General features: G+C 42.6%; 2 protein-coding genes and 1 long non-coding RNA gene across 3 annotated transcripts in view; 2 read left to right on the top strand and 1 right to left on the bottom strand.

The window, feature by feature from the left end:
* Positions 1-6,270, top strand: part of umps (uridine monophosphate synthetase) — a 30,971-nt gene extending 24,701 nt beyond the window's left edge. Inside the window, exon 7 of the mRNA XM_069935590.1 lies at positions 5,024-6,270. The gene's annotated coding sequence lies outside the window, so the exon portion shown is untranslated. The remainder of the gene's footprint in view (positions 1-5,023) is intronic.
* Positions 1-14,794, bottom strand: cybrd1 (cytochrome b reductase 1). The gene is made up of 4 exons (XM_069935601.1): positions 14,224-14,794; positions 12,740-12,948; positions 4,987-5,141; positions 1-739 (listed from the first exon to the last, which is right to left on the bottom strand). The coding sequence occupies exons 1-4, from the start codon at positions 14,408-14,410 to the stop codon at positions 448-450; spliced, it is 843 nt and encodes a 280-aa protein (XP_069791702.1). The 5' UTR covers positions 14,411-14,794; the 3' UTR covers positions 1-447.
* LOC138762143 (uncharacterized) overlaps positions 14,279-15,233 on the top strand; it is a 21,017-nt gene continuing 20,062 nt past the window's right edge. Inside the window, exon 1 of the long non-coding RNA XR_011356770.1 lies at positions 14,279-14,857. This is a non-coding gene — a long non-coding RNA (uncharacterized lncRNA). The remainder of the gene's footprint in view (positions 14,858-15,233) is intronic.

Raw genomic sequence — 15,233 nt, forward strand, 5'->3', positions numbered from 1 at the left:
TTATTAAGGGGCATGCAATATTTTTATTTATAAATAAGTAAATAGGGAGTTGATGCATGTACCACACCATAATGCAATAGGTAAATGATATGTTCTCTCAAGTACTGTAATACTTAAATGCATTTTTTCCATTATATAAAATATTAAAAATATGTACTTTACAACACATTTCAGACTATATTGGATACAAGCAAAACTATTACATTGTTTCGTAGCATTTCGATACTTTATAACTACATTTATGCAAGGAAAATTGTACATTATCAATGAAGGAAATACTGAGAAATATAAATGTTTAACACTGATAATACTGAATTATATGACAAAGAAAATATTCTTAGTGTAATATTCTGACTATTTTTGCTCAGTTAACATTAATGGATGTTCAACGTTCTAAAAACTTACTAAAAAAAAACTCAAAGTAGCAATACAACAAATGACAATTTCTTAGAATGTTGCTCTTTGCCCCACATCTTCTAAGTTGATTTGTCTCAATCTTGGCGTGCTTTCTAAATCGCAGTCCATACTGCCTTCAAGAACATTTGTTTTATTTAAGGTAGGTGCTTCTTCAGTGCTTGTGTTATCCTTGACCTGTTCTGGAGGACGTTTCCATTCTGATTGTGTGGCAATCCAGAAGATACATCCTCCATAAACTAAAATGAAAATTCCAAGGGCATTGACTAACATAGCTTCAGGAGGTGACTGGGAATAAGAAAGTGTGACATTACTTCCAGAGCGCCTGGAAAAATATGAAATATAATGGGGTTAGTGAAAATTGAACTTTTGTTGAATACATATTCCAATTTGTATTCTAAAAATGTTTGAAAATTTACTAATAACTAATCCAAATTCAGGATTTGTAGCATTTCAATTTTTAAAAGTACACTAATTTTAGGAGCGTCTGAGGCATTTTCAAGTTCATAAATGGAATCAAGTACAAAAATGACAAACAATCCTAAAAGTGGGCAAGTGTTGCATTAAGGAGGGGAGCATGGGAGTACAAGAAATGAAGAATAATTATTTCAAATGTCGCTTTTTTTTAAACAATGAGCTCTTTCAAAGTTCAGATTTATTGTCAGAGTACATACATGACATCACATTCAACTCAGATTCTTTTTCCTGCAGGCCAGACAGAATTTCTATTTATTGGTAGTGCAATAATCAAGAAAAGATATGTTACAAAAGAGAGAAATGTTAACAAAGAAAGAAATGCAAACAAACTACAGAGAAAGTAACAATTAAAAAATAAATTTTGACATACAGGCCATTTTGGCCTACGAGTCTGTGCTGTCCAATTTACGCCCAATTAACTTACATTCCAAGCACAATTTTGAATGGTGGGAAGAAACCGGAGCCCCTGGGGAAAACCCATGCAGACACAGGGTGAATGTATAAACTCCTTACATACAGTGCGTGCTGTAAAGGCTTTGCACTAACCATATAACAGTTTACAGCGCATAAACAGGCCATGACGGCCCTTAGAGTCCATGCCGGTTCACTGAACAACTGTACTAGTTTACCCCCCTCCAACCTTCATCCAACCTTCCCCTAAATTACCGATAGGACACTGCCGCAACTATCTCCTCTGGAAGATCATTCCATTCTGCCACTGCTCTCTGAGTGAAGAAGCATCCTCTAACATTTCTCCTAAAGTTTTGCTCCCTTACTCTTAACATGCCCTCTTGTTCCAATCTCCCCTGCTCTCAGGGGAAAGAGTCTACTCACGTCTAGTCTATCTATTCTCTTCATAATTTTAAATACCTCTATCAAATCCCCTCTCTACGTTCCAATGAATAAAGTCCCAGTCTCTTCAATCTTTCTCTGTACTCTAGGTATTTTAAGCCAGGCAACATTTTTGTAAAGCTTCTCTGCACCCTCTCCACTTTATCTATATCCTTCCTATAATTTGGAGACCAGAACTAAACACAATACTCCAAACCTGGCCTCACCAATGCCTTAAACAGTCACAGCATCACTTCCCAGTTCCTATACTCTATGCTATAATTTATGAAGGCCAGCATACTATATGCCTTCTTAACACCCTGTCTACATGGGAATCCACCTTCAGGGAACTCTGTACCAGAATTCCAAGATCCCTCTGTTCCTCTGCATTCCTCAATGCCCTCCCCTTAACTGCATATGTCCTATTTTGGTTATTTTTTCCAAAATGCAGCACCTCGCATTTGTCTACATTAAATTCCATATGCTATCTTTAAGCCAAACAAACCAAGTCCTTCTGTAATTCAAGAAAACCTTCCTCACTATCCACCACTCCCCCTATTTTCATATTGTCTGCATATTTGCTTACCCAGTTACCCACCCCCTCATCCAAATCATTAATATAAATGAAAAAGAACAGGGTACCCAGCACCAATCCCTGAGGCACACCGCTCGTCACAGGCTTCCATCCTGACAGACAGTTGTCCACCATGACTCTCTGCTGTCTATCTTCCAGCCACCTCTGAATCCATCTATCTCTCTATTAATCCCTAGTGACTGAACCGTCCTTACTAACCTTACATGCGGAACTTTATCAAAAGCCTTACTAAAATCCAAATAGATCATGTCAACTGCCCTACCTTCATCCACTTGTCACCTCTTCAAAAAACTCAACAAGATTTGTCAAACATGACTTTCCCTTCACCAACCCATGCTGGGTGCACACTTTTCAATACAGCTATGACAACCATGCCACCCTTCTTCAATAATAAATACTTTGCAAAATAAGAGTCCTTAAATGAGTCTCTCAGTTTGTTGTTTAGGAGTTCAATGATGGAGGGGTAGCAACTAATCCTGAGGGTGGGGGTAGGAGTCTTGTGGCAACTACAACTCTTTCCTGATAGCAACAACCAGAATAGAGCATGTCCTGTGTGGTGTGGATCCTTGATGATTGCCGTTGCTCTCCAATGGCAGCATTCCATGTAGATTTTCTTGATAGTGGGGAGAGTTTTGCCTGTGATGTACTGAGCTGCATCCATTACCTTTTGAAGTGCTTTCTGCTTGGTGGTAATGGTGCGCCCACACCAATTTGATGCAGCTGGTCAGCACACTTTTCAATACACCTCTTTTGGATTGCCAAGATTTTTGATATCATACCAAACTTCCGCAAATTCCTGAAAAAGTGGAGGCACTGACATGCTTTCTTCATGATGACATACATGTGTTGGGCCCAGAAAAGGTCATCTGAGATAGTGACTCCCAGGAATTTAAATGTGCTCATCCTCTCCATCTCTGATCCCCCAATGATCACTGGATTATACTCTGCTGCTTTTCCCCTTCTAAAGTCCAAAATCAGCTCCTTGAGTTTGTGACATTGAGTGTGTGGTTGGTGTTAATATGCCAATTTTTTGATCTCTCTCCTGTACTCATCGCTCCTTTTTAAAAACCCACTACCATGGGATTGGCAGCAAATTTGTAGATGGTGTTATTGTCATACCAAGTCACTATCAAGTGTAAAGTGAATAAAGCAGGGGTCTAAGAACATAGCCCTATGGTGCTCCAGTAGATAGAGATTGTGAAGTTGATGCTCTTGCTAATACTCACTGCTTGTGGTCTGAAGGTGAGGAAATCCAGGATCCAATTACACAGTGGGGTATTGAGGCTCAGGTCTTAGAGTTTGCTGATCAGTTTTGATGGTGTTGAATGCCAAACTGTAATCAATAAAGAACATCCTGATGAATGTGTCTTTTCTGTCCAAGTGTTCTACTGTGCTAGTGAGAGATGGCATCTGCCATAAGACCTGTTGTTGCGGGATCCATGTCATCGCTTAGATAGGAGCTGACAATGCTTCAACACCAGTCTTTCAAAACACTTCACTGTGGTTGTGTCACTAGTCGGTAGTCATTTTGGCAGGTTACCGCACTCTTCCTGGAAACAGGTACAATTGGGGCCAGTTTGAAACAGAGTGAGATGTTGAATACATTGACAAGTTAGTCAGCACTTGGCCAGGGACTCCATCTGCACTGGATGCTTTCCTTGGATTCATTCTCCTCAAGCCAACCCACATGTCACACTCTTGGATACTGAAAGTAGAGGATCATCGGGGGACATGGGGGTGTGCAGTGGTTCTTCCTTGTTCTGGTGGTCAAATCGGGCGTAGAAGGTATTGAGTTCATCTGGGAGTGAAGCTTTCACAGACAATATAAAATTCTTAAACTAACATTTAAATAAGTTTTTGATAGACATCATTTCTCAAAATATAGAGCTGGTACAATTTAAAGAACAAACCACACTTTACAAAAGCCAGAATATGGATGAGGATAGACTACATTAGTCTTAAGATTAGAAATACATATTCCCTGTTGCTTCTGCTACTTCCACCTCAGGGTAACATATCGTGGATAGCGTTTTTAAAAAGTTCCTGCAGTGCAGAAGTTTGTCTTCTGAATATGCTTGCCACATTTGAAGTTGCTTATTTCAATCTAATTATAGAGTTTTTAATTTTGAAATGAGTATTGATCACTTGTTATAATGTTGGAGCGGAAACATTGAAAAAAAAACAAATTTTAAAAAAACATTGAATAAGAGTTAAGTTTGCAATTAAGACTGACAAAACTGAAACATTTATCCAGTCAAATTATGCTTGAAGGAAGTGTGGATTAAAGAAATTGTGTATTTAACCCATTACTTTCCAATTATCTGGTCACCCTTTGATGTTCCAGGTACTCTGAATTCTTACGATATCATACCATTTCAGATTGGCTGAGCAGGAAACCCTTAAATTATTCCAGGTTTATATTGTGTGTAAAAATAAACGTGTGCTGAAATTGCTTTAAAATAGATATATATTTAGTGTAAATTCTAATGTTTGGTAAAATGTGCTAAGAAATTATTTATCCATGAATGAGAGATGAAATGGAAATATGGACATGTGCCCCATAGATCAAATCGTTTATTTCAGTGCAGTATATCTTACCACTCTGCATCCATAGTGACTGCTGTGATACACCTTTCAGACAAAATAAGATGAGAGTCATTTATACTTACAGAGTAAAAATAAGTTTCTCGGTTATTCCCATTTCAGCTGCAATAATCGCCATTCCAAAGATGAAGAGACCAGTGAACACATGGATTGACATGTAAAATGCCTTTATGTATACAGGAGTAAATGGCAGTAAAAAAATGCATAACCCTAATGCTACCTGCAAGGTAGAAACAAAGTTTATTATTATACAAGAATCTACTCAAGACATTCTACAACTATTAGGTATGTAAACCTAAAACATTACAGCACAGTACCGGCCCTTTGGCCCACCATGTTTTGCTGACCAATACAAAACTACTCAAACTAAACTTTCCCTACCTCGTAGTTCACTATTTTTTCTTCCATCCATGTACCTATTGCACCATCCTCCACCAACGCCACCCCTCCACCCACCCCAGCCCAGCAATGTATTCCAGGCATCCATGACTCTTGTATATTAAAAAAAAAAGGGTAATATTCCTGATCTCTCTTAAAACCTTCCTCACTTTGTACAAATCTCCACTGGTGTTTGCTACTCTCATCCCAGGTGAAAGGTGCTGGTTTTCCACCCTATCTATGCCTCATAATCTTATAGATCTCTATTAATTCACCTCTTTTCCTTCTTTGCTCCAAAGAGAAAAGCCCTAACTCTGTTAACATTGCATGTCCTCCAATCCAGGCAACATCATGGTAAATTGCTACACCCACTCCATACCTTCCACATCCATCCTGTGATAAGACAACCAGAACTGAACAGTCTACAAAGTGTTGGCTGACCAGAGTTTATTATAGAGTGTGTAGCAGCCCATGAGGGCCAATAACCTTCATACCAGATGACAACCTGCACAGCGGAAAGCAGTGATCAACGGCGGGAATGCTGACCAATCCTTGATGTCTCTCCTGTCATTAGGCAGCAGGGAGAATATAACCCAAGTTGCCAGTGACTTAGACTTCTTGGGTGTGTGTCATTCCACACTTCATGGTAGCACGCATGCTACATTAGGTGACTCGAAGATGACGGACAAGGCAGCTCTTCACGTGGTTTCGTTGAAACTGCTAACGGTTTGACCATCACAGGCACACGCATGGTTTGAACAGGCTGAGCCCCAGTTCCACCTCCAACAAATTACTGTCAACACTACACATTACTACTACAAGGTGAGCTCACTCGACCAGGACATAGCAGCAAGGGGTCGTCGATTTCCTGTGGCAGCCTCCAGAGCAAAGCAAATGTGATGCCCTCAAGGAGCTATTAACCTGCACCTTCGGACTCTCAAGGTGCAAAAGCTTCACCAGATTGTTGCATATGGATGACTTGGAGGACAGGGCCCCATCCGCCCTGAGTGAGATGCTCGCTCTTGCTGAGGGACACAGGCCTTGTCCGTTTGAGCAGATTTTCCTGAAATAGCTGCCCAAGGATATCCGACTCTTGCTTGCCGATGAGGACTTCAGCGACCCCAGGAATGGCAGTTTCCGGGCTCAGGTCGTCGCCAGCGGCACATTAGTGGAGCAAATCGCTAGGCCCCACACACAGCTGGTAATGAGGCCACATGAAGCTGAGAGGCAGGTGGATCCTCCCCAACCCACCAATGATGAGGTTCGAGGACCCATCGATGCTGCCCACCCTGCACCTTTCAGGGAAATGCCATGGCCAACCGCCATTAATGACATGACAGCCTCCTCCACATGTGGGACTCTCTGTCCAGAAGGCACTTCCTTGTTGACACAGGTGCCAAAATAAGTGTCTTTCCCCCCCCCACCCCTGGGCCTGCGACACCCAGAAAGACAAGCCGGGCCCAGCACTGAGGGCAGCTAACAGCTCCACCATAAGAACTTTAGGCATCCCTATCCACTTCGGCAGCAATCAGGTCACGTGGACTTTCATGATTGCAGCAGTGGCGCAACCACTTCTGAGAGCAGACTTCCTATGAGCCCATTGATTGCTGGTGGACTTTAAAGGGTGGCGATTGGTGCACACCAGGACTTTTCAAACCATGCCCCTGGAGGGAGCCAAGTTACCTGCCCCGCCCAACTCCGTTATTTTGCCCAACAACACATTCTCATGTATCCTGGCAGAGTTCCCTTTGATCATGGCACCACATTTTCCTCTGCCAAACTGAAGCACGGGGTAAGGCACCACATTCTCAAGGGCCCTCCGCTCAACATTAGGGTCCACCTCCTCCCCCTGCCCCCCGAGAAGCTCACCCTTGTCAAAGGGGAGTTTAAAAAATGGAAGAGCTGGGGATAATGCGACGCTCCAACAGCCCCTGGGCCTTCCCCCTGCACATGGTACTGAAGGCAGCCGGAGAGTGGAGGCCATGTGGTGATTATCGCTGCCTCAATGAGGCCACCACATCGGACAGATACCCTGTGCTTCTTATCCAAGAATTGATTGCTAACTGACAAGGGGCACAGGTATTTTCAAAAGTCAACCTCATCAGGGACAATCACCAGATTCTGGTCCATCCCGATGACAACCCTAAAACCATCATTACCCCTCATGGATTTTGAGTTCCTGAAAATGCCCTGTGGACTTAAAATGCAGCCCAGACCTTCCAGATGCTGATGGATGCAGTGGGCTGGGATCTCACATTTGCGTTCATTTATTTGGACAATATTCTCATCACCAGACGCAATCACACAATGCATGCAGCTCATCTAAGACAGCTGTGGACCCAGCAAAAGGAATTCGGACTAAAAATCAACCCTGCTAAGTGCCAGTCCAGACTGGAAACTAATGACTTTTTGGGGCATGGAATTAACAAGCACGGAGCAAAGCCTCTGCCTGAAAAGGTAGAGGGTGCTTGGCATTTAGCCATGCCCCATACAGTGAAGGGGCTGCAAGAATTCACTGGTATGATTAATTTTATCACCGTTTCATACTGGCAGCAGCCCACATCATGCATCTCTTCACACTCGTGGCGGGGAAAAATAAAGACATTATCTGGGACAATGAAGCTTCAGATGCGTTCCAGAAGACTAAGGACGCACAGGCCAACACCACCCTTCTGGTACACCCCAGGCCAGAGGTACCAACCGCTCTCGCAAGAGACTCCTCCAGCACAGTGGTAGGAGGTTTACTGGAGCCAATGGTCAGAGGGCAATGGGAGCTTCTGGCCTTTAGCAGCACCTCATGCAACCCGAACTCAAATACAGCGCTTTTGACTGTGAACTATTGGCACTATACCTGGCAGTCAGGCATTTCAGGTATATTTTGGAAGGTAGACAATTCAGGGTCTTCATAGACCATAAACTGTTAACCTTTGCCTTCCATAAAGTTTCGGACCCGTGGTCAGTCAGGCAGCAGCGACACCTCTCATACGTGTTTGAGTTCACCACAAACATCCAACACATCGTGGGGAAAACCAGTGTGGTAGCCAATGCACTGTCACACCCTGCGATTTGAGTCCATCCAGGTCCTGTCCCAGGGCGTAGACTATATAGCCCTAGCCAAGGCACAGCAGGAAGTCTCTGAGATCCCGGAAAACTGAATGGCAGTTTCCAGGCTCAGGATGAAGGTCGTCGCCATCGGCCCTGGTAACCAGGCACTCCTCTGCGACATCTCCATCAGAAAACCCTGCCTAATCATGCCAGCAGCATGGAGACAGCAGGTCTTTGACACGGTGCACAACCTGGCACCCCAGGCCATTAGAATTTCTGTCAAAATGACAGCCAGTAGGTTTGTCTGCCACGGCCTCCAGAAACAGGTCATTCAGTGGGCCAAGACCTACACACTCTACCAGACGTTCCAAGTTCAAACACACGTCAAGGCACCCCCCCCCCCCCCCCCAGTCTTTCGAGCCAGTGGGACGTAGGTTCAGCCATGTCCACATTGACATAGTAGGGGCGCTAACAGTATTCCATGGGTGAGATACCTCCTACAACACCACTCTACAAGGTGGCCAGAAGTGGTCCTGCTGGCCAACACAACCACCGAGACCTGTGCAGGGCACTGATTAACACCTTTGGGCACCACTAGCCAACTTGCGGGGAGCCGAGCTCTACCACACCACGGCGCATCACCCTCAGCCCAACGGTTTGGTGGAGTGGTTCCACAGGCACCTAAAGGCGACCTTGATGGCTTGGCTCAAGAAACCAAACAGAACAGACAAGTTACCCTGGGTCCTCCTGGAGATCTACTGTGCACCAAAAGAAGATTTCAACACCTCAGCAGTCAAGATGGTGTACGGCGTGCCTTTGGTGATACCAGCGGAGTTCTTGGCTGCTGCCAAGTACCTTCATTGACAAAACTGAGAGAAATACTGGATACTCTAGCCCCTCCACAGCCTCTGCTACACAGCCACGCAAAGTCCTATGTCCCCAAAAACTTAGACCTGTGAGTACGTTTTCATTCAGAGGGGGGCACACTGAACATCTCTGCAACAACCATACAAGGGGCCGTACAAAGTAGTCAAATACAGTGGGTCGACGTGTGTGTTGGATATTGGCGGAAAGGAAGAGACTTTCACCATTGATTGCCTCAAGCTTGCATATCAGGACATTAGCTCCAAGCGATGCAGAGGTAGGCCACTGATTGCTGGTTCTGGGGTGGGGGGGTGGGAGTTGTGTAGCCACCTGCTAACTGCGACGCGACCCGGTACACAAGATGGCTGACGAACGCAGTGACCATGAAGACCCCGCGGGGTCCAACGACCGTCATCCCGTGTGACAATCCGCACGGTGGGGAGCAACGGCAGGATCGCCAACCAATCAGAGGCTGGAGCTGCCGTGACGTCACTCCTGTCGTCCGCAGCAGGGAGAGAATACAAGTCAAGTTGCCAGTGCAATAAACCAGACGTTGACTTCTTGAGTGTGTGTAATTCTTTCCACACTTCGCAGTAGCACGGACACTACAGCTACAACATTGTCTCGCAACTCTTACACTCAATCCTCCAATTAACGAAGACCAGCATTCCATAAGCCGCATTAACTATCCTATCAGCCTTTGTTGCAACTTTGAGAGAGCTATGGAATTATTCCCCAAGATCCCTCTGTTCTTCCACACTGTTAAGAATCCTGCCTTCAAGTTTGACTTTTCAAAATGCATCAATTTACACTTACTCAGATTGAACCACTTCTTTATATTGGTCATTTATAAAAATTACAAACAGCAGGAGTCCAAGAACGGATTCCTGTGAAACTCTTGAGTCACTGACCTCCAGCCAGAATACATTCTATCTACTACTATCCTCTACTTTCTGCGGGCAAGCCAATTATGAATCTACACAGTCAAGGTAGCATGGATCCCATACCTCATGACTTGCTGAACAAGTCTACGATGGAGGACTTTGCTAAATGCCTTACTAAAATCCATATTTACCATTCTACCTTCATCAATTTCATTTATTACCTCCTCAAAAATACAATTAGGCTCGTGAGACACAACCTACCCCTCACAAAATCATACTGACCATCCCTGAATAAAACTGCACTTCTCTAAATACTCATAAATCTTGCCCTTAACTATTGTCCCCAATAGTTTTTCCACCACTGACATGAGACTCACTGGTCCATAATTCCCAGGATTCTTCCTATTACCATTTTTAAATAAGGGGACTACATTTGCTATTCTCCAATCCTCTGATACCTCCCCTGTGGCCAGGGAGGATCATTGCCAATGCCCAAGCAATCTCTTCCCTCACTTCCTGTAGTAACCTGGGGTATAGCTCATCTGGTCCCAGTGACTTAACAATCCTGATATTTTTGAGAAGACCCAGCACTTCCTCATTCTTAACCTCAAGCAGCAATCCAGAGATTACTAACCTTGTCCTTTTGCTTCCTTCCTAACTACCTCATCCCTTTTCCTATCTGTGTCATTAGTACCAACATGAACCATAACATCTGGCTGTTCACCCTCCCACTTGAGAATGGTGTGGACTCGACTGGAGAGATCCCTGACCTTGGCACCTGGGAGGCAATATGCCATCCAGGAGTTTCGACCTGGTTCCCAGAACCTCCTTATTTATATTGAGAGACAAATAAACAGCTTTCTTGAGAAGTAAAACTTTTCTTACAGGATTTACCCCATCTTAAATAATCCCGAAGTTTTGTACACCTAGAGAATATCAAGTAACCTGTACTTATTTTTCTAAAGTATGCTAAGATAAGAACAGAAATGGGATGCATTCTGAAAGGTTTTGAGGATGACTAATGGTTGCTCTAATAGGAAAGTTGGTGACAAGTAGCATTGATTTTGTAGTCATTTAAAAATGAAAAGTATTTTGTGTGTAAAAAAAGTAGAGTCAAAAAGTGCTGAATCAGATACAAAAAAAAGTTCAAATAGGGAAGGAGTCTTTCCCACACATAATTCAGTTAAGAATACAGTAAATTACAAGTGGGAAATTTTCAAAAGAGGGCTCAAAGGGTCATTGATGAGGAAATGGAAAAGTTTAGCCCTTCCACCACCCCCGCTAGCATTATTATTAGGATGCCCTCACCTATGTTACTTCACATTCAATGCAAAGGAGACTATTCTGCCCATTTTAACTCCTCAAAAGCATGAGCCATTTGGTCTCATTATTTTTTTGCTTCCATTGATTCATTTTTAAAGCTCCTCTATCCTTTCAGGCAACGAATTCCAGAACCTGGCCAAACTGCATTAAAATAATTCTCTTTACCTCCTCTTGGATTCCTTTTCTAATTATGTTTAACTATTGGTTAGAGATCATCTTACCTTTAGAAATCATTTCCTTTTATTAATGCTATCAAACATCTTTATAATTATGGCCTCTATTTTAAATACAAAAATGGAGAATACCTTGTATGTCTGTTCTACATTTCTACCCAATTCCACATATAACATTATGTCTCTTGCCCTAAACTCCCGATAGATCCATTTTTTTCTCCCACTATCTTGATCATATTCTTTCAGAATCTTCAATCAAATCACTTCACATTTCATATTCAGGATCATTGATAATTTCCCAATGAATTTGTGCCCTATACCTTGTAAAACTAAAATACCATTTATAAAGTGCAGTGTCAAGAACTCCAGATCTTTCTTGATTAATCTCTGCATTAAGACAAATTTGAGTTTCTATGGACTCTCCACATATCTAAAATTCCAAGCATTATTTTAGTAGATCATTCTTAACCCTTTCTAAGGCTTTTTGTTCCTTTCTCATTAAATGCAGCTTAATTTGGTACAATATTCCAACTGAGGTCTAAATAATGCTCATTTACTCTATCCGGTGAGAAATGATGCATTTTAACAGCATCCCTTTATTTCTGTGATGACTTTTTGCCTCCCATCCAAACAGGATGATTTTGTTACGCATTTAGATTTTTTTTTTAGTTTCTCTCTACAGCAAGAGCTACACCATAAATTTCCCTGTCTCCTCTGTTGCAAAATTGATGGTGCATTGATTTGGTATCTAAGTCATCCCTCGTGCCTCCACTAGATTATTTCATTTTCAGTCCCATCATTTAAAAACCTGAGTTAATAATTGCAACGTTTTTACAAATTTTTATTTGGCGTCAGAAGAAAGGCATAGTCAATTTAAAATAATAACTGAAATGAAGATTAAGAGAATTAAATGTATAATGGATTAATGAAAACAAATCAGTTTGAAAATAAAATGGTTCCATGTATATTTGAATCCAGAAGAAATAAATAGTTATAGCTTGTTCTTTCAATGAACCAACACTAATAGCCTCCTATCTATAAACCTCCACTGTTCTAGTGTAAAAGTAACTTATTTACACACTGTTCACCACTCAGTGTTAAACTGTACTGTGACTTCATTTTAAAGTGGTTTGCATTTAGATTGAACGTACTTGCAAAGCATGCATAATAACTGCTGCCAGGCCAATCCAGCTGTGTAAACTGTACATGTTAGGAATCTTCTTGGAGTTATGAAAGTCAAAAACTGCCACAAGTGAAATAACCATAAGAATAAAGGTTACAGTATTCAAGCCAGCGTGAATGTTCTTCATGAGGGATTTACTGAAGTTCCATGTCCAGGGCAGCCTATAAACGATCAGAGCTGAAAGAAATTTAAATATTGTTACTGCATGAAGTAAATTTGCAGTTACATAAAATTCCCAAATCACAGACTTGTGACCTAACATTTTATTCATAGTTTAATTTGATTGAAAATGTGGTAATGATAAGATCACTTTCAGCTCCATTTGAAATCCTTCTCAGAGGAGGTTTTCCAATGAATTTTGTCTATTAACAGGAGCTGACACGTGGAAATAAATAACTCATACTTCCAATGATGTTTATCAAAGCATAAAATCTTAATGAACAAAATTAGTTTTCTTTGTCTAGTAAGTTTTGGTAAACACACAAAATTAAGGACATTGCAAACACTACTATGTTTATCTGAATTTACAAGTTGATTTTGCATCTCATTTACTATTTTTAAAAGATGTGGATATTTCTAATGAAAAGTATCAGACTGGTGTCACTAGGAGGGTGGGGGGTGCTGGGAGGAGAGGGGAGGGTACGGACCGCACAGGGTGACATCAGAATGACTCTAAACTTTTGTGCAGTGTTTCAGCAGAAATTTTTTTTAAATAAAAATATCCTTGTAGTTAGTTATAACCACGAAAACATGTTTCTAAGCCCAGTTTACATGTATCAATATCCCTAAAAGACTTTAGTCGATGCTAATTTACTTTTTGATCCTTCTAATGTACTCAGGTCAGTGGTTTCATCTGCCCCCGCTACGAGCACATCCTGTTGTTTTCGTTGAGGCTGGGGGTTTTTTATATAGAGTTGCTGCTTTTGTCAGTTTTCTGGTGTTTTAGCTACAATATTGTGTTCATTAGTATTTGTGGACCTATATCAATAACCTTTTTGAGAACGAAGTAGTCATTTAAAGGAAAAGGAGAAAATGTAAAAAGGACTTCAGCTCAGTAACTCATCACTTTAACCCCATGTATCAATGTCAATACATTTAGGCTGGTAGCTCGTTGTTTTTCTCACTCCTACAGTATTGCCATTACATTCAGAGATCCGCGGGAATTCCGATTGACCAAGTAACATTCAGTAGAAAAACATTACTAAGGTTGATCTGGCCCGGGATGAGGGGAGGGGAAACACCATGAGTTACCGCACTGGCTGACACCAACCCGGTAACAGACTCGATCCGATTCAATAGATACAAAGATTTAGGCTGGTTATGACTCTTTTGAAGGAAAACCTGTTGATCTCTGGAACGAGGCCCTTGGACTCAGCGCGGATATTACAGCGATTCCTCTTCGGCTTATGAGGTGGCCACACGACCCTCCCCTGCGCCCCCAAACCGACTTACCGAATCCGCTGATGACGATGAATCCGATCGTGCCGAGCACTGGATGCCAGTTAAATTCAAGCAGTCCCGAGTCCCACGCCAGACCCCCTCTCCAATGAAGGACCCAGATCAAGACAGCGGCCGTTGAGAGAGTTCCCAGCCACAGGGCAGCCAAGAGGAGCGCCACAAATTGCCGGGATTTCTCCATTCCTTCCCGCGGTGCGGCTCTCGGGGCAACAAGCGGGGCGGGGGCGGGGGTCGCGGTGCCCCGAGCTGCTGCCTGGCGGCTCCCCCGGGACTGTCGGGCAAGGTTTGAATGGGAGGTGACCCGCAATAACTAACTCATGATCGCGTCGTTCCCCAAGATCACATCATGCGAATGCGCACGCGCCAGTCGAAGGAGCTGGCCACGTCTGGTAATTTGGCAGGTTTATACTTTTCAGTGAGCGAGGCGCAAGTTTGACGAGAGTTGCTTGCATTGTTTTAAATGCCGATGATGAAGTCCCACAAATGAACAGGCGAGACTTTAAAATGTTGAGCAGCAGGGTTTAAATTGATTCCAGCTGCAATTTCCTCTGGGTTGTGACTCAGCGCTTCCAAGAGAGTGGGCTGGGACGAAGACCAAGATCACTTCTTCAGGATTGGTTCAACGCAAGTAAGTTACGTTTTTTCTAATTCGTTTCGTAACTTTGCAAATCATATCATAGTCGAAATGACCACTCTTGGAATGGAGTCAGAATTGTATAGGATAGAAATAAGCCCATGTTATTGTGGCCATCAGTCTCTATTACTAATCCAACTTGCCTGCATTCATTCTGTATCTTAATGCCCTGCTTATAAAAGTACCGCCCCAGATGCCTCTTTAATACTGTTACTGCCTCCATCTTCTCTGGTAACTTATTGCAGTATCAACTATTCTGGGGGGGGGGGATACTTGTTAGATTTCCATTAAAACTCCTCCCTCACCTTAAACTTTGCCCTGTAGGAATTTCCACAGGAAATTATGCCTTCCATAATTTTACACACCTGCC

The sequence above is a fragment of the Narcine bancroftii genome, chromosome 4, assembly GCF_036971445.1.
Source record: "Narcine bancroftii isolate sNarBan1 chromosome 4, sNarBan1.hap1, whole genome shotgun sequence".
NCBI lineage: Eukaryota > Metazoa > Chordata > Chondrichthyes > Torpediniformes > Narcinidae > Narcine > Narcine bancroftii.